This window comes from Rana temporaria, chromosome 2 (assembly GCF_905171775.1).
Source record: "Rana temporaria chromosome 2, aRanTem1.1, whole genome shotgun sequence".
In the NCBI taxonomy this organism is placed as follows: Eukaryota; Metazoa; Chordata; class Amphibia; order Anura; family Ranidae; genus Rana; species Rana temporaria.
In genome coordinates, this window is record NC_053490.1 from 145,255,900 (window position 1) to 145,283,103 (window position 27,204).

The 27,204-nt window shown below is 41.3% G+C and overlaps 2 protein-coding genes across 2 annotated transcripts in view; one reads left to right on the top strand and one right to left on the bottom strand.

Moving 5' to 3' along the window:
• Positions 1-27,204, bottom strand: part of GTF2F2 (general transcription factor IIF subunit 2) — a 235,278-nt gene that overhangs the window by 101,594 nt on the left and 106,480 nt on the right. The gene's annotated exons all lie outside the window — the stretch shown is intronic.
• Positions 23,241-24,777, top strand: KCTD4 (potassium channel tetramerization domain containing 4). Its single transcript, XM_040341280.1, has one exon. It carries the CDS (start codon positions 23,454-23,456, stop codon positions 24,225-24,227), a length of 774 nt encoding a protein of 257 aa, XP_040197214.1. The 5' UTR covers positions 23,241-23,453; the 3' UTR covers positions 24,228-24,777.

Genomic DNA, 27,204 nt, shown 5'->3' on the forward strand with positions numbered 1-27,204 from the left:
AAAAACAGTTTGTATGACTCCATAGCAGTGTTTCTCCTGTAAAACAAAATATACCTTTCCCAGTCTTGTAAAATAACGGCCAAGAGGGAGTACGGTTATCCTAGTTGGCTGTCAAATTACATCTGTCAGGTGCGTGCCCTAGCGGCGCAAACTGTCACCTGCTGTATCACTGAATCACAGTGATCACATAGTACAGACAGAGCCAATCACTGTACCATGCGACATCAGTGGTCAATCACAATTGTACACAATGGCACATTAATGGATGCAATTCATAAAATTAACAGAAGAGGAATTGGCACAAGGGACCTCCTACAGACCAAGTTATATGCCTTGTGCTGATTTTCAGTTTGAGAATTTTCAGGCATTTTTGTAGGTCTCTGAGGCTTAAGCATTTTTTTTGCATTATTTTTAACCCATACAAATCTAGCTACTGGGGGAGGGGGGGGGGGGGTGGATAGAATGTAAGATGTGGGTTTAAACACATTTTTTTAGGCACTGCCATTAAAGTCTGTTAGGGCCAAAAACACTCGTAGCTCAAGAGAGGCGTAAACCTTTTTGAGCTCCACGCGACACTGGTGTGAACAGGCACAACCGAAAACCAAGGAATTTTTGTATGTTGAGCATTTGGGAAATTCAAGCTACAAAACTCTCAGGCGTGAATTGGGCCATAATGATAATCCTAGAATTATTCCTCTATTATTGGAATACGCAGGGATATCGATTGTGTTGCACAAAAAGTGTGTGTTCCTCGGAGGTGTTCCTCTACATTTTTAAATTGAATGTCATTTTTTATACTTAACTTTATTTATACATTGTATTATCAGGGCTCGACAAATCCCGGTCGCCAGGGTGACTAGAAATAGCGTCCTGGCGACTTGGCTTGGAAGGTGGGCAAAAAAATAAAATTAAATTTTGTTCCACCGGCGCTCCGCGGACTAGGCCGAAGCCTCGCCTAAAACATCCTGCTGTTTTAGGTGAGGCCGTGGCTTCGGCCTAGTCCGGGGAGCGCCTTTTCCCCAGGATCGCAGCGGACTAGGCCCCCACCTCCCCCGCCGCTCGATCGCGGGGGGCCCATGATGTCCGGTAATTGAGGCCGTGGCTTTGCGACCTTGTGAAGTCCCCAGCTCTTCCTTGTGTGAGCTGGCGCCATCTGGTGGTGGCCGTTGGTATTACAAGTTAAGCATTACAAGTTAAACAGCAATTCTAATGTAATTTTTCACTATTTTCACGGCCATTTTCTTCCCTCTAATTAGAACCCCCAAACATTATATATATTTTTTATCCAAACACCCTAGAGAATAAAATGGCGATCTTTGCAATACTTTGTCACGCAGTATTTGCACAGCGGTCTTACAAGCGCAATTTTTCAGGAAAAAATTACACTTTTTTTAATTAAAAAATAAGACAACAGTAAAGTTATCCCCATTTTTTTTAATATTATGAAAGATAATGTTACGCCGAGTAAATTCAAACCCAACATGTCACGCTTCAAAATTTCGTCCGCTCGTGGAATGCCGACAAACTTTTACCCTTTAAAATCTTCATAGGCGACGTTTAAAAAAATCTACAGGTTGCATGTTTTGGTCTAGGGCTAGAATTATTGCTCTACCAATCGCGGCGATACCTCACATGTGTGGTTTGAACACCGTTTATATATGCGGGCGCTGCTCACGTATGTGTTCGCTTCTGCGCTCAAGCTCGTCGGGACGGGGTGCGTTTTCTGGCTCCTAAAGTTTTTAGCTGGCTCCTAGATTCCAAGCAAATTTGTCAAACCCTGACTTACACCAGTGCTGGTGGTAATAATGCGCTCGCTGACACCAGTGCTGGGGGTTACCAATGTGTTCGCTGACACTAGTACTGTTTTTGAAGTTTGAAAGTTTGCATGCGGCCCCCCATGGCATATGAAAACTTGTCTTGTGGCCCTCAGGTAATTTGAGTTTGAGACCCCTGATATACATGTTTTGTTTAAATTTTTATGCAATAAACGCAATTTTATTCAAATATACTACACTATCTTAGGATTCCTTCTACCATCCATGCCATTACATATATACGACATCCGGAGACCCCACATATCACGGACATGATGGCAGCTCCCCACATCCAGGGACCATACCTACATTCTCCAAGGGACCACCCGGACAGGCTGGACCACGTTTGATACCCTCAGACTTTATTCCTTCTGCTCCACGCAAAACGGAAGAGTCTTGCAAGGTCGACATGAACACCCCCGCCCATCTTGGGTCATACCATCACCTCTAGCAACAAAGTCAAAAGCCTCGGAGTCACTTTTGACTCCGACATGACAATGGATGCTCAGATTGGGTCAGTAGTCAGCGGATCTCACCATCTTCTGCGCCTGCTGCGAAGACTCGTCCCCTTCATCCCGAAAAAAGACACCGCAGTAGTGGTGGGAACAATAATCAACTCCAGGCTCGATAATGCAAACTCCCTTTACCTCGGACTCCCAAAATACCAGATTGCCCGTCTACAAGTCGTCCAAAACACGGCAGCACGACTGGTAACTGGAGAAAAAACTGGGAATCAATCACTCCATCCCTGAGGTCCCTCCACTGGCTGGCCATAAAAGACTGAGTCACATTCAAGGCCCTCTGTCTGACGCACAAATGTGTACAAGGCATCGCCCCCCCCCCCCCCCCCAATATGTGAGAAAATAAAAAACCACAACCCTAATCGCGTTCTCCGATCAACTAACCAAAATCTAGTACAAATCCCCAAGGCCCGCTACAAGACAAAAGGAGAACGAAGATTTGCAGTCCAAGGACCTCAAATGTGGAACACACTACCAACTAATATACGAACGGATAACTCAAGACCCACTTATTCTGAAGGCCAAATTAGAAGAAAATGGATACCAAGCGCCTTAAGGCGATTCAGCTCGCATTTGTAGTGCTATACAAGTTATTCACTCACTTTTATGCTGTAACCTCACAGCAGTGAGGTAAGGGGCCATCCATTTACACCAGCAGAAGGCATCAAAGAGCCATCACTCTGCACACTTCACTTTAGTAGAAGGCACTGAAGAACCATCACTTTGCACATATCACTTTCCATGTGAGATTGCACATTTTGAACTTTCACTAGTATCACACTTTGTGATTTACCACGTTCACTTATGCACTTTTGAATCCTACACTTATGCACTTTTGAATCCTATATTATGCTATTTTAAAGCGGTAGTTCACCCTCCTTCACCTCATTATTCCATTACTTTCGGCATCGTAGCGCGAGCTACGGTATGCCGGTCTTAAATTTTTAATCCCCGTACTCACTGTGCTATTGTTGATTGAAGAATCCGACTCCCGCGGGGAATGGGCGTGCCTATGGAGAGGGAGGATGATTGACGGCCGGCTCTGGCACGTCACGCTCCCCGAAGACAGCCGGAGTAGGTCTCGGCTATTCACAGCGCCTGCGCACAGGCTATGCGCAGGCGCCGTGAATAGCCAAGCCTATTTCGGCTATTTCCGGAGAAGCGTTACGTGCCAGGGCCGGCCGTCAATCACCTTCTCTCACCATAGGAACGCCCATTCCCCGGATTCTTCAATCAACGATAGCACAGTGAGTACGGGGATTAAAAATTTAGGACCGGCATACCGTAGCTCGCGCTACGATGCCGAAAGTAATGGAATAATAAAAAAAAACATTTTTTTTTTTTTTTAACAGGGTGAACCCCCGCTTTAATTGTTTCATAGCCAATGTCATTATTTGCACCTATATCAATTGCATTTTTTCTTATGAGAATTTTCCACTGTGCAATACACCTCTCCAGTACTGGAGGTTTATTTGGATATTTCATTGTTTCTGGCACTTTACTTTGCTTGCCACTTGCACAACATTTTGCACTTACTGATTTTATGCTTTTGTATCATACTTTTATGCAGGGCTCGACAAATCCTGGTCGCCATGGCGACTAGAAATAGGGTCCTGGCGACTTGGCTTGTAAGCGGGGGTGGAGGGGCAAAAAAAAATTACAAGTTATTACCACCAGATGTGTAAGCTGGCGCCATCTGGTGGTGGCCGTTGGTATTACAAGTTAAGCATTACAAGTTAAACAGCAATTCTAATAAAAATTTTCACTATTTTCACGGCCATCTTCTTCCCTCTAATTAGAACCCCCAAAACATTATATATATTTTTTATCCTAACACCCTAGAGAATAAAATGGCGATCGTTGCAATACTTTCTGTCACGCTGTATTCGCGCAGCGGTCTTACAAGCGCATTTTTTTGGGAAAAAATTAAAAAAAATTACACTTTTTTTAATTAAAAAAATAAGACAACAGTAAAGTTATCCCCATTTTTTTTATTATTATAAAAGATAATGTTACGCCGAGTAAATTGATACCCAACATGTCACGCTTCAAAATTACGTCCGCTCGTGGAATGGCAACAAACTTTTACCCTTTAAAATCTCCATAGGCAACGTTTAAACAATTCTACAGGTTGCATGTTTTGAGTTAGAGGAGATCTAGGGCTAGAATTATTGCTCTCGCTCTACCAATCGCGGCGATACCTCACATGTGTGGTTTGAACACCGTTTACATATGCGGGCGCTGCTCACGTTTGTGTTCAATTCTGCGCGCAAGCTCGTCGGGACGGGGCGCGTTTTCTGTCTTTTAACTTTTTTTAGCTGGCTCCTAGATTCCAAGCAAATTTGTCAACCCTGCTTTTATGTATTGATCATATCAACAGCTCAGCACTTCTTTTTATATATTTATACTCTGGGGCTATTTTTCCTTCAGCTGGAACTGGGACTTTAGTCATGGCTGAGGGACTTATGAATAGTTCCAAATATTATGTGCCACAAAATAGAGTTAATGAAGCTCTATATACGGAGTACAACGCTGCAAACCAAACTCATGAAAACTCTCTGAATATTGAGTGCAGTAAATATATCCTAATACAGTGAATACTGGACAAATGAAAACAAAAAGGTGTCATTCCACACACACAGGTGTAAAATGCAGTCGAACTTTCGCTGAATGTGGAATCCAAATCTGTGTCCAAACAAATCCTTTCCTTTGGTGAACAACTGCCAGCAGTCATATTGTGCTTGTGCAATAATCCATCCCTTAAAAAAACAAAAAACAGTCTCATCCACCCTACAGGTGTTCTCTCAGTAAAAAAGCCAGCCACAATGCGGGCGAGTGCCCCTGGACTGCAGCTCTATCAGCTAATACAACACATACTCTCTGGCTCCACCTCAAGACGTTTTATCTGGACATTGTGGCAGAAAACTCAAACTTAACTCGCATTCTCAGCTTTGAACCACACCCACAGGAAATATGGTTTGCAGCGATACTCCACGCCCCAAAAGGCTTTGGAAAGTTATTGAAACCCTGTGCATGAATGCTTAGAGGGCTGCTGTCCTGTATTCACCACTGAAAACTTTACAGTAGGCACACCCATCCAGGAGTTTTCAGGGCTTCCAATTTAAGGCAACACAGCCAATCTTTTACATGTAGTTTACAGTCAGCTGCCTCCCTACCAAAGTATCATAAAAGATTGTCTATTATGCATCACATCTCTAACTCTTAGATTTTTTAACATAACATTAAACACATCCAAGAATAAATTCAGTATCTAATGAAAGCAATCTCTTTAATACAGTGTGAAAAGATTCAGCCACCTGAGAGATTAACACTGCTATATGCACAAATACAATTACATGTTCTGAAGCTTACCATTAAAGAATCCCATTAACATTACATGAACAGAGATGCAGAATTAGGTTACTGTTCCGCGTTTAAAAAAATAAATAAAAATAAGAGGACTTACAATAGTGTACAGGGCAAGGCTCCTCTTTTGCCAACTCACAGCGCAAACATAATGCTCCAATACTGTCCTCATATAAAAAGGTGAAAGCGGTGTTTAAATATCATGCTCTAAAAAGCTTTCATAAAAGCAAGATAATGGTTTACATATCCACCTTTTTTTCAGAAGGCGCAGTAGAGACAGAGAAAGAGCTTTGTGTGTGCGATTTTTATTCGCCAACAATTTCCATAGCCTGTATATTCTGCTTCCTGAGGAAGACATAAACGTTTTTTTGAAGTTGCTAAAATTCTCAGCTAGTGTTAATTTCTGGGGGGAGGGAGTGCCACGTTTTTACTGCTGTAACATAAAGAACCCTTTTTGTAATCTATGTTTATTTCCACATTGAATTTCCATTCTTTCTATCCTGTTCAGCCTTTTAACTTCTATTAATCTAAACAAGCTTGACATTTGTAAAGTTACTTTGTTAGGAAATCTCACACATTTACTTCCTTTAATATTGTTACTCTGAAGAGTAGTTTCAGGAGACACAGTCAATATAAGAAAAGCTCCACATGTGATATCACTGCTTGCAGGCAAAGTAATCTGGGACTTGTAGTTCGCATAGGTGTGCGCACAGGGTATGCCCAGTGTGCCTGGCCACACCCTAATCATCCCGTGCAGTGCCATTCCCCCTGCTTCCCGTCTCCCTCAGTGCTGCCAGCTTCCCTCCTCTTCTCGCAGGAGTGGGCTGGGAAATATTTAATTAACTGGCCCCTCCTTTTTGTGAATAAACACAGTGAGTGACCTGCAACGATCCATCTGGTTTTCATTCTTAACTGAAGAGTAGTAAACAGTTTACTGCAGAGAATGGAATTATCGGTCTTAAATTGAAATGTCAGGGGTCTAGACCCTTAAAATTTCACCAATGCCCCTTAACTGGGCTCCTAGGTAAATATTTAAAAAAAATGATAAATATAAAAAAACTACCGACACCATCCACTACTCTGCTGATATACACACTTTGTGTGTTTGTGCTCTGGGATTGCACACCCTTATGCAATAGGCTGTGCACGCCAATGGTAGTTCCTTACAGTGAGACATTAAGCAGTTGAGAAGGAATCCAGAAAGCGGTTTAGGCTCCTTTCACACCTAGGCGTTTTAACGCCTGAAGCCCGACGCTAATGCAGCCTAAAATACGCTGGAGGAGTGATTTAACATTGTTCTCTATGGAGATGGTTCACATCTCCACGCCGAAACGCCGTACGCCTGAAGCTCAAAACAAGTCCCTGACCCTTTTTTTCAGGCGGCTTCGGCGTTCGGCATAGCCGACAATGTGTAAATCACCCCTCCAGCGAAAACAAGGTTAAAAAACGCTGCGTTCTGTCGCGGCAAATCGCAGTACAAAACGCCGCGCTAAGGTGTGAATGCAGCCTAAGAGATGAACAGGAGACAGGCAGTACTTACAACAGGAAAGTAGATTTTAAGTAAGCTTATATTGGATTGACAAAAGTATCTATCGTTTTGTATTGCTATTACAATGCTCATGAATGTCTTTTTCAGATGCTATATTCTGGAAACTCAATTAAAATAAACCCTAGGTAGTTCTATTTGTTTATGAGAGGGCTAGGTAGCTCTCTTAGCCAAAATTAAGCCTGTTTTTACTGTGCAGACAGATCTTTATTATTAAGTAGAAGTAGGGTCAAATCTTTTTTGGCACTACTTCTCCTATGGCACACAAGAGTGCAGTTCGTTCTGCATTCCAGTGAGTGACCTATTTTCAGCTGACTGTGGACGAAGGCCCACTGTCATCTGACATCACTTAGCTGGTCCAAGCACTGGTTCAATCCTAACTTTATATTCAGGATCTGACGGGAGCTAGCTCTGCGAGCTGCTGGGAGACCAAGCTGGCCACTCCCACCTCCTGCACAGCTCAGCGATCCAATGAGCACTGCAGGGGCAGGGCAGAGAGCTGGAGACTGACCGTCACCGCTCTCTGCTCACAGCGGAGGGGAGAACTTTTCTGCATACTCCAGCAAGGACAAAAAAAAATACTTCCTTCTCTTTATGAGGAGACTGGAGAATGGTTTGCCAAAATTAACCCCATCATTACTGTGCTGGCAGATGATATATCATCAGTTGTAAATTAGATTTGGGCACCGACTGTCCTAACAAACTTTTAGTAGCTGAGCTTTTCCATTGTATGGTAATGAGAAGTGAATTTAACTCGTACCCAGCTTTTCTATTGAGGCAGGTCAGAGCGACCTTCAAAAATTCTTGCAGCCAGCCATGACACCACCTCTTAAAGAGACGTCTGAGGTCTCATTCCCAGTAATGAGGTCTTAAAAAGGTAACAATTAAAAAAATAAAAATAAAATATAATATTAGCTAGTGGGGTTATCTTAGTTTCACTGCAAAAAGATGGATGGATAAAACAGCTAAATGCTCTGCTGGGTCTGAAGGTCTGAAAAGTCCATAATTACAATATTGCCTTAGATGTAGCTCCCCCATCATTAGAATTAAGTGATCCACATTCTTCCCACACACAAGATTAAATAAATGGAAGAACAAAGCCCTCATCAGTCTCAATTACAGAAAGTTGACCACTTCCCCAAAAAAGGGTGTCCTCTGGTTGAAGGGGCTATACCAGGACAATGCATGCAGCTATTGTTATACAAGATTTATATAGCACCAAGAGTTTACGCAGCGCTTACAATATAAAAGGGAGACCATACAGTTACAATAAAATAAAATACAAGAGGGTTAAGAGGGCCCTGCTCAGAAGAGCTCACAATCTAACAGCTACAGGCTACAATTAGGGCAGTGCAGACAGACTCATGCTGTAGTGACAGAAGACCCTCCCAAGGATCTTTCCCTGCAGATGCCAAAGAACAGAAAAAAATGTGTGACCATACAAGTACCGTATATATACTCGAGAATAAGCCGACCCGAATAGAAGGCAAGGCACCAAATTTTGCCACAAAAAAATGGGAAAACGTATTGACTCGAGTATAAGCCTAGGTTGTCCATCTGCATGCCTTACTGTGCCCATGCCTCACTGACTAGACTAACGTTTAACATGGCAGTCTATGGAAGGAGTGCCCGGCTTTGAAAAATCTGTGCTCCCCAGCCGTAGGTCCGCAGACAACAAACTTTACACACTTGTAGAGGAAGAGTGGGGCTACATGTGTCCAGGGGACCTATGGCCAGCGCCGGCTCCCCAAAATCCGGGAGATCAGGCGCAAAAAGGTGACTCGAGTATAAGCCGAGGGGGGGCATTTTCAGCACAAATGTGCTGAAAAACTTGGCTTATACTCGCGTATATACGGTAGTTATTTCTTAAATAGAACAAAAATACAGTGGCTGATATACGATTTATGTACACTTCTCTCTTTAATATCAATTTAAAGACTGACATTTAGACTTACAAACAGGCAGACTTGTCAAAACTGAACATTACTTGTTGAAATATGATCAAATTGAATGGTGTCTCACTAAAGCTGGCCATACACCATACAACGTATTCAATTTCCTTTAGCTTTACCTTCAACGATGTAGTACAAACAAGGGCCTGCCTGATTACACGCAAATTGCAAGTGTTTAGATTTGACCTCATATTATATTGTTTTGGTAAATCTAAAGGAAATCTATAGAAGAAAATTGTATAATGTATGACGAGCCTAAATGTGTAGTGATTTTAAAGTTTAGCACTTTGTTATAGAGATTAAAATGGTTGTTTTGACTTTATTTTCTAGGGTATTAAAACAAATTCAACTGGTTGCCATCAGCTAGTTCTATATTTTAGTAGCCATCTTATTTTTTCTCTAGTATACATAACTATGTATTACACTGACTGATATAATACGGTTTCTCAATGCATCACTTAACACAGACTGTCCTTGATGCCTGTTAAAGTTCTGATACGCACCTTCACATTTAATGCCTATAATGGGATTATACACTGCAAAGGAATTTGCATCTTAGGAACTAAAATGAAGAACTGAAAATCCGCTTTAAAATGCACGAATTGTCAAATATATATATAAAACTTTGTTGTTAAATGTTTATGTTATTGAATGTTTATGTTTATGAATCAGTATATCAAAGCAAAACTTTATTCTGGCTTTAGGTAACCTTATATTCAAAGAATAATTCACTAAGAACAGGGTACATTTATGTAGCAAATACTCAAAGCTGAACTCAGGGAAAACAAAGTGTGTTGCTGTTATAGGATGGTAACAGCAAGTTTACTGATCTTCCTCTACCCCAGCAGATGGCGCGCCTCCAACACCAGCAGTTGGCTGTGCTTGATCCCTCATGTCAATGGTCCCTGCATTGGTCTTGATAATGTCAGAGGACTTTAAACCTATGAGTGCAGGGGTGAAAAGGCCACAGGGGCCGTCTGGTGACAGAGGAACTTTACGGGAGAGGAGAATCAGGTAGGTAAAACTGCTTTACTCAGTCCCCCTAGCCATAAATGAACAGTTAACCCTAGACGAAAAAAATAGACAACATGTTGTCCATTTTCTCGTGGTGAGATTCTAGGCAGTTTTCTTGCCTGCTTGTCTGCTGTACAAAACTGAAGAGGGGGGAGTGAGGAGGGCAGTATTTGGCAAATGGGGGGTAACACAAGTAGATGCGGGGGTGCTTAATCACTTAAGACCCGGACCAATATGCAGGTAAAGGACCAGGCCCCTTTTTGCGATTCGGCACTGCGTCGCTTTAACTGACAAATTGTGCGGTCGGGCGACGTGGCTCCCAAACAAAATTGGCATCCCTTTTCCCACAAATAGAGCTTTCTTTTGGTGGTATTTGATCACCTCTGCAGTTTTTATTTTTTGCGCTATAAACAAAAATGGAGCGACAATTTAGAAATAAATGCAATATTTTTTACTTTTTGCTATAATACATATCCCCCAAAAATATATATAAAAAAATGTTTTTCCTCAGTTTAGGTCGATATTTTTTTTTTTTTACCAAAAATAGGTAGACAAATACGTAAGTGTTTATCGATTGGTTTGCGCAAAATTTATAGCGTTTACATGTATAGCGTTTACTAGTAATGGTGGCGATCAGCGATTTTTTTTCATGACTGCGACATTATGGCGGACACATAGGACAATTTTGACACATTTTTGGGACCATTGTCATTTTCACAGAAAAAAGTGCTATAAAAATGCATTGTTTACTGTGAAAATGACAATTGCAGTTTGGGAGTTAACCACTAGGGGGCATTGAAGGGATTAAGTGGGACCTCATATGTGTTTCTAACTGTAGGGGGGCGGGGCTTGATGTGTGATGTCATTGTCTGTTCCCTGATATAGGGAAAGGCAATCAATCAATGACATTGCCACTGTGAAGAACGGGGAAGGTGTGTTTACACACACCCCTCCCTGTTCTTCAGCTCCTGTGACCGATCGCGGGACTCCGGCGGTGATTGGGTCAGCGGGTCCCGCGGCCGCGGAGCTTTGGACCGGGTCACGGGCGCGCAGCTTCCCTCCAACCACTGTGCATATTTTACACATATATATATTAGTGATTCTGTACTGGCCAAATATGCTGCAGAAATCTCCCTCCACGGAGTCTGGCTGTAACCATTGTAACTGTGGGCTGCTGCCTGTTCATTTCCTGGATTTACACAGACATACACCTCCAGCTCTGCAGCTCTCATTGGCCCTCTTAGGACTCATCCCCCTCCCTTCCTGGTAAACTGACAGTTAGAGAGAGAGAGAGCTCTGCATGATGTCACAAGCCTAGGCTTTTTTCCAGACAAGAAACTGGTAGTGGGCTGTATAAGGTATTTACTGGCAGAAAAAAAATGTTTTACTATTCAAAGTTAAGAACAACAACAGAGGATTTAATAGATGGAAAGATGAAAAAATTACTGAAGTTCCGCTTTAAGTTGGTGAGTAGGGAAGGGAGCGAGCAGAGGTGCCATTTTCTAGGCTGCCCAATTTGAATGCTGGTGATCTCCCTCCCTGTATATTCAAGATTCAACCTCTTGTGTTACATATGTCAGCCGGCCCCCTCCCCTTTGCTCCAAGTCAGACTTTTTTGCCCAGCAGCTTACCCACTTTGCCAGCTGTTACACTGCAATCCCCCTCTCCGTGGTGCCAGCAAGGTAATAATGTGCCATTTGCCTAGATAAAGCCATGTAGTTCACATGTGTGGATTGGTTTGCTTTGTTTTGCTGTGGTGTTGCCCATTCAGTGACAAAGCAACTTGCATGTTAAAAGTGCATGTCAAATCCAAATATGCATGGTCAGTGTCATTGTCCCACGGTACACACCAATGATGGAAAACCAGGGCACCGTGCAATGCTCACAGGACTGGAGGAAATGTAGGGAGTTCCGGGACCCCTGTAAACCAGCTTGAAGCCCACCCGTGGATATAGGGCAGAACTTTTGTCAGCTTGGGGGCTGATCGCCTATACATCTTATCCAGCCTGTGAGCACCACAAGCGGCCATAGTTTTCCATAATTGGTGAGTCCAATGGGATGGGAACACTATGACCAAGCAGATTTGGATTTGATATGTGAGATATGTACTTTTAACATGAGTTGTTACAATATTTTTTAATAAACTGTTTACCCATTACTGCACTTTGATGGCGCTTGCCTGTCTTTCTATACCGAGTTCAAACCGGAGTGGTGTGGGAAACGGCTTACAATTTGGATATTAGTCATACTACATTCCTGTTCAAATCGCATGTGATTCTTTGCCGTGTGATTTACGCCCATTCTTTTTGTATGGGCTCAAATCGCACTGCAAAGGGTATCGGCACTCAGTATTGGCAAGTACTTGACTGAAAGCATTGGTACTCGCCGGTAAAAAAATAAAAATAAAATGGTATTGGTGCATCCCATAAACCTAGTCTCTCCTTAGCACTGCCTTATTTTTTTTACTCTCAAATTACCAATTCATTACCATCTATAATATCCATTGTGCAGACAATCTCTACTTAATATGCAATTTATTCATCGATATATTTGTATATTAACAGTTTAATTTTCTTTTCTATGTGTGAATTATTCATATTTTTCAAATTTCCTGACATTTCCATGAACCATACATTTCCCAAGATATTAATGCTGTTTAATTTCCAATATCATGTGTGATGAACATTAAGGCCCGGATTCACATACATCGGCGCATATTTATGCCGCCGTAGCGTATCTAATATACGCTACGCCGACGCAGCACAGAGAGGCAAGCACAGAATTCACAAAGCACTTGCCTCCCAAACTGCGCTGGGTTTCCTCGGCGTAGGTGGAAGTGGGCGTGAGCAATGCTAATGAGGCATGACCCCATGCAAATGCTGGGCCGAGTGCCAGACAAGTACTTAAAAAGAACAAGTACAAGTACTTAAAACGAACGGCGCATTCGCCGTCCCGTGAACGTATCCCAGTGCGCATGCGCACAATCACGTCTAAACAAATGGCTAACATACGTCGAATCACTGCCTACGGTGTGAACGTAACCTACGCCCAGCCCTATTCACGTACTACGTAAACGTAAAATGCGATCTCCTTAATTTGCATATGTGCATAGAAAATCAATAGGAGCGGCAAATGAGCCCAGCGTAAATATGCGCCCACGATACGACGGCGTAGGCAAGTTACGTCGGTCGTAGGAAGCCTATTTTTAGACGCATCTCAGATTGTGGGCACGGCGCATAGATACGACGGCACATAGTTACACTTACGCGGCGTATCTCGAGATGCGTCGGCGCAAGTGCTTTGTGAATCCGGGCCTAAGTGTATAGAAAAAAACAACGTCACATTTCCAGGTTTTATTTATACTGGGAAATTAAAAAAAGTATTTCAAAACTGTGCAGCATTGTCCAGTCAAAACAATATTTTTTAGTTTTAGATAAGGATCACATCTCTGGTGCTTATTTATTGTTTTTCATAACTCGGAGATTTAAATGGACTTGTTGTCCTGGTGACAATGTTTTACCAGACAGGAAGTGAGGCTACATCTCCAACAGCAACTGAGACAGGAATAAAAACAGGTTGGGGTTTGCCAAGTATTGCTGTATGTGTGGAAACAATATACAAACGTATATATATCACCGCGCTACCTGTGTGTACATATAAATGGCAGCCAACACCACAGAATTAGATCACTTCTGCAGAAAACAAACATACAAAGCAAAAAGTGTAGCGCTAATTATATATAAAGCAAGTGAAAAGACTGTAAATACAGATCTAAATTCATACGATGAAAACACCATAAGTGCTCAAAAAGTCAATGGATGGTGAAACTATTAAAAATACATGTATAAATATAAAAAATCCCACGTGAATCAATAAGTCCAACCAAAATTAACTCAGTGTTGAAAAATTATTAAAGATGAGAATTTGATAGTAGGTATAAATGAGAAGCTTACCAGAGGAACTGGACCCAATTAAGCGTATACCTAATGGGTCATGCAAGCTTAAACAATATTGGTGTCTTGACTCCAAGGTGACTTGAATAGCAGACAGGGAGTCGATTTCCACTATAGTGCCGTGCACAATATAGTACTGCAGGAAAAGCAGCCAGTAAAAACCAGGGATCATAATAGACTTGTGCCAGTATCATTAAATCCAGAAGCTCAAAAATAGGGAAAAAATGGAAGAGAAAACAAAAATCCACATAGTGTAAAACTGTATGATGAACTTTTACTCAGCAGTAAATAGTAAGGTTTACACTCACATTCCAGCAGATTAAAATATCAGGCATAAAAACCATAGGCAGTAGAGTCAGCGATTCCCAACGCGTTTCGATCCCATGTTTCACCACCCCGGAAGTAATTACGCTGTTCAGCGTCCAGCTGGAGCCATGATTGAGGTAGGGGGTACATCTCTATATATTTGGGTCTCTTGTTGCAGTAGGTCCGCACCCCAGATGACGAGATTATATATATATATATATATATATATACACATACAAACGTAACATACATACATACACACACACACACACATATTTATCCTGTTCCAAAATATTATGCCAATGATGTTTACATCAATTATTTAGGTAAATGAGAAAAATAACAGTAAGCATAATTCTCATGTTATCAACTATTAAGAGTACAATTCAAATTTTATTGAACAAACCTAATAAGTTGTTTTTTCCCCCCAAAAAAAAATAATAATTACAATGCGCTTTATAAATTGTAAAGAGCTGAAAATTGTCATTTGTTGCGTTTGCAGCATATTTACTGAATTCAAAAGCCATTTCAATCAAACTTGGAACAGCATTTTAAATTGTTAAACATTTTAACATTTTAACGGGTCACGTTACATTTCAACATAGGACCCCTTATTTGATAGCAGCTTCACAAGTCTTGCATCCACTGAACTTGTGAGTTTTTGGACAGTTTCTGCTTGAATTTGTTTGGAAGATGTCAGAATAGCCTCCCAGAGCTACTGTTTGGATGTAAACTGCCTCCCACCCTCGGATCTTTTGCTTGAGGATGCTCCAAAGGTTCTCAATAGGATTGAGGTCAGGGGAGGATGGAGACCACACCATGACTTTCCTTTTATTCCCATAGCAGCCATTGATGCAGAGGTATTCTTTGCAGCATGAGATGGTGCATTGTCATGCATGAAGAGGATTTTATTAAAGAAAGCATATTTCTTCCTTCTGTACCAGGGAGGGAAGTGGTCAGTCAGGAACTCCACATACTTTGCAGAGGTGATCTTTACACCAACGGGGGCACTATAGGGGCCGACCAGCTCTCTTCCCATAATTCCGGCCCAAAACATGACTCCACCACCGCTTTGCTGACATCGCAGCCTTGTTGAAACAGGGTGGCCGTCCACCAACCATCCACTACTCCATCCATCTGGACCATCCAGGGTTGCACGGCACTCATCAGTGAACAAGAGTCTTCATGTATTTTTTTGAATGTGAGTTTTGGTTAGTGGTGGCCGAATGGAAGGTTTATGCACAGCTGCAAGACTCTGGGAGGACTCTACACCTTGATGTCCGTGGGACTCCAGAGGCACCAGCAGCTTCAAATATCTGTTTGCTGCTATGTAATGGTGTTTTAGCAGCTGCTCTCTTGATCCGATGCATGGATCTGGCAGAAATCTTCCTCAATGTGCCTTCATCTGCACGAAACCCGTATGTGCTCTGAATCAGTAACAAATCTCTTAATAGTGCGATGATCATGCTTAAGTTTTCGTGAAATATCCAATGTTTCATACCTCGTCCAAGGCATTGAATTATTTCACTCTTTTTGGCAGCAGAGATATCCTTTTTCTTCCTCATATTGCTTGAAAATGGTGCTCTGCTTAATAATGTGGAACACCCTCCTTTAGGCTGGGTTCACACTGGTACGACACGACAGCCATTATACTTTGGATCTGACTTTGCCCTGCGACTTGTAGCCGACTTTCAATGAACAGGGAACCGACTTGGATCCCCGCCAATACCAAACACTGTGTTTGGTATGAATCTTGAGGAGGAACTCCACGCCCGGGGCATGATGGCACTGTGACGTCATAGGGGCGGGGTCACCGGGTGACATCACCCATAAACATGCCCCGTAAACATCGGAAGAAGAGCAGAGGTGACGACGTACCCCATACTCACTCACATCGGGTGGGGGCCAGGATCTGGAGGCCCCCTCATTAAAGGGGCCTCCCGGATTCCGATAAGCCCTCCCGCAGACCCCGGCAACCAATGGCCAGGGTTGTCGGGGAGAGGCTCTTGTCCTCAACATGGGGACAGGGTGCCTTGGGGTGGGGGACCGCAGGGCACCCCCATGCCTCTAAGCACCCACCCCCCATGTTGAGGGCATGCGGCCTGGTACAGTTCAGGAGGGGGGGGGCGCTCACTCATCCCTACCCCCTTTCCTGGCCGACCGGTCTGCGTGCTCGCATAAGGGTCTGGTAAGATTTTGGAGGGACCCCCACGCTGGTTTCGCTGTAGGGAGTTCCCCTTAAAATCCACACCAGACCCAATGGTCTGGTATGCTCTTGGAGGATTTTTTATTTAAAATTTGGTGTGGGGTTCCCCCTCAAGATCATCTGAGCACAAGTCGCATGCCAAAGTCAGAGCATGCAAGACAGTGTTCCGCCTATGATCCGACTTCAATGATATTCAATGGGCTTAAGTAGGTTTAAAGTCAGACCAAAGTAGTACAAGGAGCATTTTCAAAGTCGGACTGACATGTGTTGGACCAGTTAAGACAGCTCCCATAGGGAAACATTGATTTTTACACGTCATCCCACATGAGCTCCCAATGTCGGAGCATTTGTCGGACCAGTGTGAACCCAGCCTTAAACTGAAAAACAAAATATTTAATCTTTGTGACACTGAAAAAGAATTTGCATAATAATTTGGAACAGGGGGTGTGTGTATGTGGGGTGTATATATAGAAAAAATATATATATACAAACACACACACACACACATACAAACACACCGACGGACAAGAAAGGTGACATCTCGGTCATTGCTGCAGCAATGATTGAGAAATAATTATTTAGGGTCAGCAATTCTGCACAAAGTAAAAGTGATCTTAGCGGCTATACAGCCGCTCAATCCATTTTTCTGAGCGATTAGGAGCCCAGCACTGCCGCTGCTTGATGTGCTGAGGGGAAGAAGGTACATCTGTATTTGTCTCCACCATGTGAAGTAAGAAACGGGAAGCAACAAGGATTTTGTCACTTCTGGTTTTGGTTTGAGGTTTACAAGCCAATTAACAGCTTGACATGTTAGGTATCCATTTACTCAAACTAAAATTATCTTTTATATGTTTCCAAAAGGTTGGGTATTATATTTTGTTTGTGTGCACTAAAATTCTTTTAAAATGTCTTCTTCAGAAAATGTTAGTTTGATGAACTGCTGCGCAAATATTGTGAGACATAAAAGATTGCAGCAACAAACCTTTAATTCTACTGGGCCTATCCTTAAAAATATATAGTGTTTGAGGATTCCAAGTAATTTTATAGCCAAAAAAAATGCAAATTTTTACATGTATGAGAGAAATGTCAGAGTTCGTCCAAACTGGAAGTAGTTAAAGTGGAGTTCCACCCATAAATATAACATTACATCAGTAGTTTTAAAAAAATGTCATTAGTCCTTTAAGAATTTTTTTTTTTTTTTTAGATGCATTCAAAGTGTTGTTGCTAGGCAGAATAATTAATCTTCCCTCTTCCTGCACCTAGGTGCTTAAGCTTCCTAACCTACACCATACAGACTCCTGGGAATGTAGTGGGTGTAACTTTCCAGGAGTCTGTGCACTCCCCAGTCTCGAAGAATCATGTGACTTGGACAGTACAGGTGCTGAAACCTGATCTGAAACCTATTACACTGCATGTGCAGCACTGAGCATGTGCGAGATCTGCAAGGCTGAAATCCAGGAAGTCATACAGTCTGGCTTCATGATGCCCACACTTAAGATGGCCCCAGTCAATTTCTATTTTATAAAGTGTCTAAATGCTGTAACAACCTAACAAAACGGACCTTAGTTTACAGACTAACTTTACTAGAATACATTAAGCTTGTGTATTACAGGGATATTTATATTTAAAAAGTGAAATTGTGGCCGGAACTCCGCTTTAAAATGGCAAATCATTTTTAAAAAGTACTTTCATAAATGAAGAAATTACAAACAAATGTATGCATCTACTTAAATGGTTATTTATCTATTAAACTAAACCGTGACAAGGAAATGCTACATACAAATAACATCTGATAAATTTAACTACTCCCATCAGTAAAACTTAAATGCTTTCCAACTGTTCATAAATGCTTTCCTGGGAAAATTCTAGCATTTTAGGCAAATCTGTTTATTTGAAAGAATTGGTCACAATGTCTATATATTATATTATATACCAGAAATTAACTTCAACAGAAGGCATGTTTAAAGCTTTCTTATTTACAAAGTAAAGCAAACTTTTTTGTTTTTTTTACATTTAGTTATTTGTGTCAATAAATGTGAGAACAAAATACCACACAAATCATCCATTACTTATACAATAGCGCAATGATGATGCAAGTCCACCACAATCAGAATTGTATTTTCCCTTTGGAAGATTTGGCTGCTCAATGACCAGGCCATTTATTTTTTGATACGGCACTTCGTCACTAACTGACAATTGCGCGGTCATGTGACGCTGTACCCAAAAAAAACTGACGTCCTTTTTTCTTTTGGTGGTATTTGATCACCTCCCAGGTTTTTATTTTTTGTGCTAAAAAAAAAAAAAACACGAAAATTTTGAAAAAAAAAAACACGAAAATTTTGAAAAAAAAAAACATTATTTTGTACCTTTTGATTTTATATAATAAATATCTCCAACAATTTCTTTAAAATGCAATTTTTTTCTTTCAGTTTAGGCCGATATGTATTATACATATTTTTGGTAATACTACAAAAAAAAAAAAAAAGCAATAAATGTATATTTATTGTTTTGCGCAAAAGTTATAGCGTCTACAAAGATTTATGGCATTTTTTTTATTTATTTTTTACTAGTGATGGCGGTGATCAGTGATCTTTATCGGGACAGTGACATAGCAGACACTTGACACATTTTTGGGACCATTGACAATTATACAGCGAGCAGTGCTATAATGCACGGATTACTTTATAAATATCACTGGCAGGGAAGGGGTTAACACTAGGGGGCGATCAAGGGGTTAACTGTGTTCCCCCGTGTGTTTTCCAACCTGTGGGGGGATGGGACTGACTAGAGGAAATGACAGAATGTTGTTCCTAGCTAGCAGTCTCTCCTCACAGAACAGGGATTTGTGTGTTTACACACACACACGTCCCTGTTCTGGGTCTTGTGCCCGCATGCATCGGAACCCTCTTAAAGGGCCGTTGTACAACTAAGACATTTCTCGGGAACGTGACGGCTGGTCGGCAAACGGTTAATATGCTGTATGCAGTTCAACAGTTCTATTTGCAAAGCTAAACTAAATTGACAAATACAGACAAGTATACAATGGTAGGTAGAACCATGTAATTGTTAAGCTTTCTGACATAACAGTTCTTAGCCACTTGAACATGTAAATCACCAGCAGGGAGGTGAGAAGTAAGCAACACAAGCAGATAGAAATGGTGAGAAATTTCACCTTAGGAGAGAATGGAAATATGTAATTTTGAAGACCAGTAAACAAGACAATGATTTTCATGTACTGTACAATCTCTCCCCCCCCCCCCCCCTTCCAGTTTTATAAATCAGACCTGTGATATATTACAAAAATAAGACTGGTTGATTTGAGCAATATCTCCACTGCCATAAATGATTCCTAGTAGCGTACTTAGATCAGTGCACAAACAGTTTATTGTCTTCTCTTCTCAACTGCGTGAAGTGAATCCACTAAGTACTAATATTCTTTATGGTCAAGTCCTGCACGCAATAGCAAATCAATTCTGACATGATATTTAAAATGTCATTTCTTTTCACACACAATGCTACAATGAAATTAACTACTCCATACTAAATAAATGCAGAGATTCCGGGTAATTCTAGCATTTCACCCACCAGCCTGGAACCAAATAAAATAACCTGGACAAATAGACTGGGGGTGCACAAAAGGAGGACTATCAGTGACTGAACATCGAGATGTTGCTGGCTGCCATAGCAACAGGTACTGAACTTGTCTGAGACATTAAACTTCCCTTTTTTAGTTACATTTAATAAGAATTATCTTCAAACTGACTACAAAGATTTCATTTTGCATCTGAGCAAAAATTAAATTTTCGAAGATTTATAGTCCTAATTGATAGGTTTAACAAAATTATGGGTGTCACGAGATTTCATGTTGCCAAGAGAAAATGATTTAACTTAAACCCACCACCAAGCATAAGCTTTCATCTTCCACTAAGGAATACATGAGTAACATCAAACACAAAATTCTCTGATAACTCTTACCGTGCGAGTCACCGAAATTTTATATATTAGAGGGAAGGACAACTTTAAAACAGCCCCTTTTTAAAAAAAAAAAAAAAAAAAAAAAAAAAAAAAAAAAAGGTATTTCTTCAAAAGAAATGGCTAAAAAAAAAAATTACAAAATTCTTCTTCTGGTCTACATTCCTTTAAAAAGGGAATGACAAGGAGGCCAACAAGGAGTTTTTTCCCCATTTAGAAATAAAATAGTTTTACATATTCACACACCATACTGTGCAGTGGTGCCAAATTATTTTGAATGCACCCCAACAAACCTACACAATGCACCATTCATGCAGAGCTGCCGCAATGCCCCTCAACACAGAGAACCGTCAGATGCAGTTTCTTGCCTTAAAGTAACGTGTTACAGAGATGTGAAGCCAGCCTCAGACACAGTTTATGATGGACATCAATGTCTGAAAAGGGTCTACTTTCTGTGCAGTGTTTTCCACTAAATTATACAAATTGCATGTGTGTAAAAAAACACACAAAAATGTATATATATATATATATATATATATATATATATATATATATATATATATATATATATATATATATATATATATATATATATATATATATATATATACACACACACACACACACACACATACATACACACACACACACACACACACACACACACATACATATACACACACACACAAATAGATATTGTGGCAGATCGAGCCAATGCCACTGTTTGAAATGGTGGTCTGGGCCAGGTTTTCTGGGAAGCAAGCACACTAATGATACAGGTGTGTGCGGTATACATGCAAGAGACAGAGTTCGAGGTCAGTGGCCCCACCCTCCCGACAGGGTCAGCTAGCGATTACAGCACTGGTTCTCACATCGCATCTCTGCCCTCTACGAACTGCTGTGGGTGTCATTACATTGTTAATGACACTCCCATACCCGTTTACAGATTGCAGTGCGAACTGTGAACTCGCACAGGAATTGAATCGCATGAGTGAGAAGACCCATGCGATCCGATTCTAGTTCGGGGAAACACAGGTCCCTGCACTTTTTTCTATGTGAATCTAATGAGAGTTCAGCCATACAACTGTCTGATGTCTCACAGACATCACATGTGATTGGCACTGCAGGTGCCAATCACATGTGATGTCTGATCGCACTAGTGGAAACCTGGGCTCAGTGCGAGAAGGGAACTGTGGTGCAAATCGCACCCAACTGTCCAATTCAGGACAGACATGAGCCTGTGAGAATGTAGCATCTGGTAGCTGCAGGAGAAAAACAGTCAAGCTGACAAAAAGGTACATGGTTTTGTGCACAGGGACTGTGCGTTTGACGGTTGGAAGGACCAAGGCATGAGGCCTCAATGGCGAAGCTGCAAAGAGGGAGCCATGAGGCTGAATTCTATGTCTTGTTGCATTGATGATGAAAACCCCCCTGCGTGGGAAACTATTCAAGTGTGAACCTTTGCTTTAAATAAAAGTGGGCAGAAAGGAGCTACAAATTCCCCCAACTAGTTACGAACACACATACTGTAATTTTGCAACCCCAGAACTTTTTAAAAAGCACATGTACAGAGGTTACCACTACTAAGCTTTTTGCAAAAAAAAATGCTAATTAGTAGGCGGTCTTTGGGTTTCATGCTTTGCTTTACTGACCAAGAACTAGTTTGCTATTAGGTAAAATTACAGTAAAATCAGAACTTTTGATTTGCATACTTGTTCTAAGTCACTGACAGAACTATTAAGCCTAGGTTCACACTTGAGCGATGCGGGAACCAGCGCGATTATAGCGCTGGTTATCGCTGCCCTCTGCGAACCGCAGCGGGTGTCAATACATTTTTAATGACTACCCCAGATTGGATCACAGATCACAGTGTGAACTCGCACAGGAATCAGATCGCACAGGTGAGAGCACACATGTGATCCAATTTTAGTACAGGAGGGAGGGGGGGAGCATTAGGAGCATAGGGTGCATTAAGGTGAAAAAACACAAAGCTTTACAACCCCTTTAAGGCGGCCAGCACTGCAGTACAAAGGAGCAAAACCTGTAAGCTCAAATAACTTGATTTAAAAAACAAGTGACCAAAAAATGTTGTGTACAAATAAACGGGTATGCTGGCCAAGAACAGCCAAGGAGCCAAAAAATGCTCTTAGCTCACATTGATCATACTATGCAGCTCTTTTCTCAGCTTTCTGAGCATATGCCCACAGTCTACAACTTGTGTCTTTTCATCTACTGTAAACAAGAGACTGAAATCTATAAACATATTTCACGGGGCAAATGCTAAATTACGCCCATGCATATGTCAAACACTTGTTAGCATGCAACTCTTCAAATCACACTAAAGCTACCTATACAGTTGCTACAGGACTAAAAGTTCCAAGATAGCCTCAACTTTAGCAGTATATGATGGAATGGCTAAAGCGAAGTCGCCTTCCACCAACTGAAATACATTGGACTATGGAAAAGCTTTACAAGTTCCCGTGTCTATAACTGGTTACGTTTTCTTTAACAAAAAAGGAGGGGGTGGTGGGGGGAGAAGAGGGAGAGAATCAGAGTCCACACTGAGCATGTTTCCCTTACACAGTTAAATGCAAATGCTCCTTTTCCAAGCTATATTACTGGTATCTTGCCGTTTGCATAGCTCATACGCCACCTACTGCAAAAGAGAGCTGACAGCTCATGCAATGCTGGCAGCATTTTCATTCCATCATCGTGGCAGAACTGAATACGACTCTTTATTATTTTTCTTTGAAACCAAACAAGAGCAAGGCCAGCTTGCTCTTGCAACACACTGTTGCTCAGAATGGAGCGCAGAACCAACAGACGGGAGAAGGAGTGTGATGACAAATGCCACAATTCGGAGGACGGAGAGCAGAGCTTAAAATGCAAGACGGCTCTTGTCACACTAAATGTTGGCGGATATCTATATATCACACAAAAGCAGACCTTGTGCAAGTACCCAGACTCTTACCTTGAGGGAGTTATGAACAGGAAAATTTTCTGCCCCATGGATGCAGATGGACACTACTTCATAGACAGGGATGGGCTACTGTTTAGGCATGTGCTAAACTTTCTCCGGAACGGGGAACTCTTGTTACCTGAAGGTTTCCAAGAAAACCAGCTTCTGGTACAGGAGGCTGACTTCTTCAAGCTGAAAGCACTAAATGAAGCTGTGAAGTCCAGGTGGGAGAAGGAACAGCAAGCAGCCAGGGAGACCACTTTCCTTGAAATAACAGATAATCATGACCGGTCTCAAGGGCTGCGCATTTTCTGCAACGCCCCAGACTTCATATCCAAAATAAAAGCTCGGATTATCTTAGTTTCAAAAAGTAGGCTGGATGGTTTTCCTGAAGAGTTCTGCATTTCTTCCACTGTTATACAGTTTAAATATTTCATCAAATCAGAAAACGGGACGCGGCTGGTGCTCAAGGAAGACAACACCTTCGTCTGCACCTTAGAAACCCTCAAGTTTGAAGCCATTATGATGGCACTCAAATGTGGCTTCAGGCTGCTGACAAGCCTAGACTGCTCTAAAGGGTCAATTGTGCAAAGCGATGCTCTTCATTTTATCAAGTAAATGCTCTATCACTAAGCAAAAGGGAGTAGAGCATGCAGCCAAGCTTCATTGAACGGCAGCAGCAGTCTGGCAAGACAAAAAACGTAACAAAAGGAGACCTGCTGTCAATTCATTTACAAGAGATCAGGGTATGTACACTTTACCTAAAAACCGAGCAAGATCTTCTCATTCTCTTCCAGCACTGAAATATCTTCCTTATGCACGGGTCACAGACTCGAACTGCAAAGAACATGGCCACTGTACAGATAAGTGTTAAATTATCTGTCCTTACCCCATGTCATTCACCCAGACAGTGTTGCTGAAATGTTTTGTGTAATTAACTGAGTAAGAGCTGCACAAATTTTATTTTTATTTAGTTTTTTGGTTGAGCTACACTCACAGCGTCTCTCTGGATATCGAACGTTTCAGCTTCAGCACAATAAACAGGATTTGGTTGAAACCATCATTTTTCACTCCCCAGCTACAATTAGTAGTTTTATTTCACACCACATGTGTTTGCCAAATCGGATAATGAACATGTATTGTATTTAAAGGATGATTGCTTTGCAAAGCTTCTTTTATTTTTTAAATGCGATTGTTAAAATGCAATAGGTTTTTTTTTTTGTTTGTAGAGAGAATTTAAAGAAATGATTTTCTGTGCATGAATTTTTCAGGGACTGAGCATGTAATTACTCCACTGTATATTTACACAAAGCCAGTAAAAGGTTACTTAAGGTAATCAATAGCAGGTTTTAGCATGAAGTATTGGATGTAGAAGGGACAACTGCATTATGATTGCTTAGAATACAGACTGGTAATTCCACAGGAAATTTATTTTATCAGCTATTACTGTAGGACAGACATTGTACCATAGCCCTGGAGCCACTGTAGAAAGTCCCAATGTGTCACATCTCGTGAGGTTATTCCAGATTTATAACTCATAGAGAGCCAGAGGGTTATGTAACAAATACTAACCACATTTTAAATTTATACATGCAGCATTCATTTCTATTAACCTCCGTTTATGGTTAAAGAAACAAGTAGTCATACATAAACGCATGCAGTGAATATCAGCTTTTAGTCAGAATACCAAAAGGAAAAAAAAAAAGTTTTGGAAGATATGGGTAGTATAGTTTAAAAAGCGCATGCCCAAAAATATTCTGCAAAACATAATTAGATGCTTGGGCTTTCAAGCAGAGATAATCTCAAGGACATTACCATCTTTAACACAAACAGCTTACTTTGTGGTGATGTAAAAAGACAGAGAAAAGAAACAATGCTGTAGGCAGTTTTTATTTGATATGATGCTTCATGGACCTCGAGGCTTACACCGGTCCCTGCTCTTCTGAGAAGACACTTCACAAGATTTTGGAGTGTGTGCTCATTCAGCCAAACAATAAAAATTTGTGAGGTCAGGAACTGATGTTTACAAGGCCATTCGAGCTCCTCCACACACACCATGTGTTTATGGACTTGGCTGTCAACCTGAATCATTTTGGAGGGGTGTCCACATATGTTTGGCCATATAGTGTATTCCAAGTAGAAGTACTTTTCTTTACCAGTTATCCGGAGTGGTCTATGATTTACCTTGGGTGCCATTTGGTGTGACTGCAGTTTCCCCATTACAAGAGGGGGAGCAAAAGTTTTTGCACTGCAAGAAAGGGTTGGCATTTTCATATTACACTTCTCTCGGTTTAAGGGCCCCTGGGGTGCTTTTAAGGCTCCCCAGAGGAAGATGCAAACATCTGAGGAAGCCTGTTTTAAGTTGGCTAGTTTAGGGACATGTACAGCATGGCAGATATACTTTAAAGTGAACCTTTGCTTCACCATGCAGTTTCCCTTTCAAGCTGCACAACAAGTTTTTTGTTTTCCCTACAGTTTTGTTCAGCTGTCAGAAGCAAAACGAGAGGAAAACCAGTAAGGGCTCAAAGTTTTAAACTTACATAGGACTACTGACTGTCCTTTCCAATGTGTCAGAGCAATTAATTGCCCAGGAAAAGCACTGTCACATGGGAGAAGGGGAACCTAGCCAATACCTAGAAGTAGTAGATATTTTTTTCCACTACTGGTAGCTGGACAGAAGAGTGGCAGGACGGCTATAAGAAGTGAACACATGCTGCTGGTCAGGCACAACAAAAGTGAACCTGTTGCTTTCCCCTTCATGGGCACAGGTTTCACCAACACTTTAAATGCCATACAGTCTTTATAAGAATTATCCCAGTTAACTGACACATTTCGTTTGCATGATCAGCACTGCTGAAAACATCAAACTTTATGCTTGCTGACAGAAGTTTTTTTTTTTTTTTTTAACTGTAGACACATTACCTTAATATGTATGCAAAAAGATATTGTGCCAAGTGTATATAAAACAGTGACTCAAATAATCAGTGACAATGCAGCAGCACTCACATATATAAACTAAAAATTCTAATGTGTTGTGCTGTGAAACATAACCTTATTTACATAGTCCAAAATTCCAACTATAAATCCATAAAGTGAACTTGAAAATGTGTCGATAAAATATTCAAAATCGGTGCAATCACCTAATGCTCCTCACAGGATAGATAGGGAAAATATATCTGCTTACTAGATATTAAGACCTCCCAATGTCTATATGGGCATCAGTGAGCATTCACCTCTCACTAGGGGTATAACCGCCTTAGTTGTTCAGCCTACTTGATTGGATTTGAAAAATATATTCCCCACATATCCTTCCAGGGAAGTCCGATCACACAGTAAAGCATATGGAGGAGGAAGATAGACTCATTGCGCAACATTCTTTTAAAAGCACACAAGTTTATTAAAGGTTCTACTAACCGCAGAATTGATACAAATAGGCTTAAATGGAAACACTTGTTCCTCCAGCACCCTCCACGGGGGGGGCCCGACGTCACCGCTGCTCCGTGCCTAGCCCGACGTACATTTTGTCGAATGAGACTTCTTCTGTGAGGCAGCCAATATGGTGTAATATGTACACCGGAGGGAACGCAATTATTAA

Coding starts and splice junctions, on each gene's coding strand:
- KCTD4 (XM_040341280.1), top strand. CDS start 23,454: ATGGAGCGCAGAACCAACAGACGGGAGAAGGAGTGTGATGACAAATGC.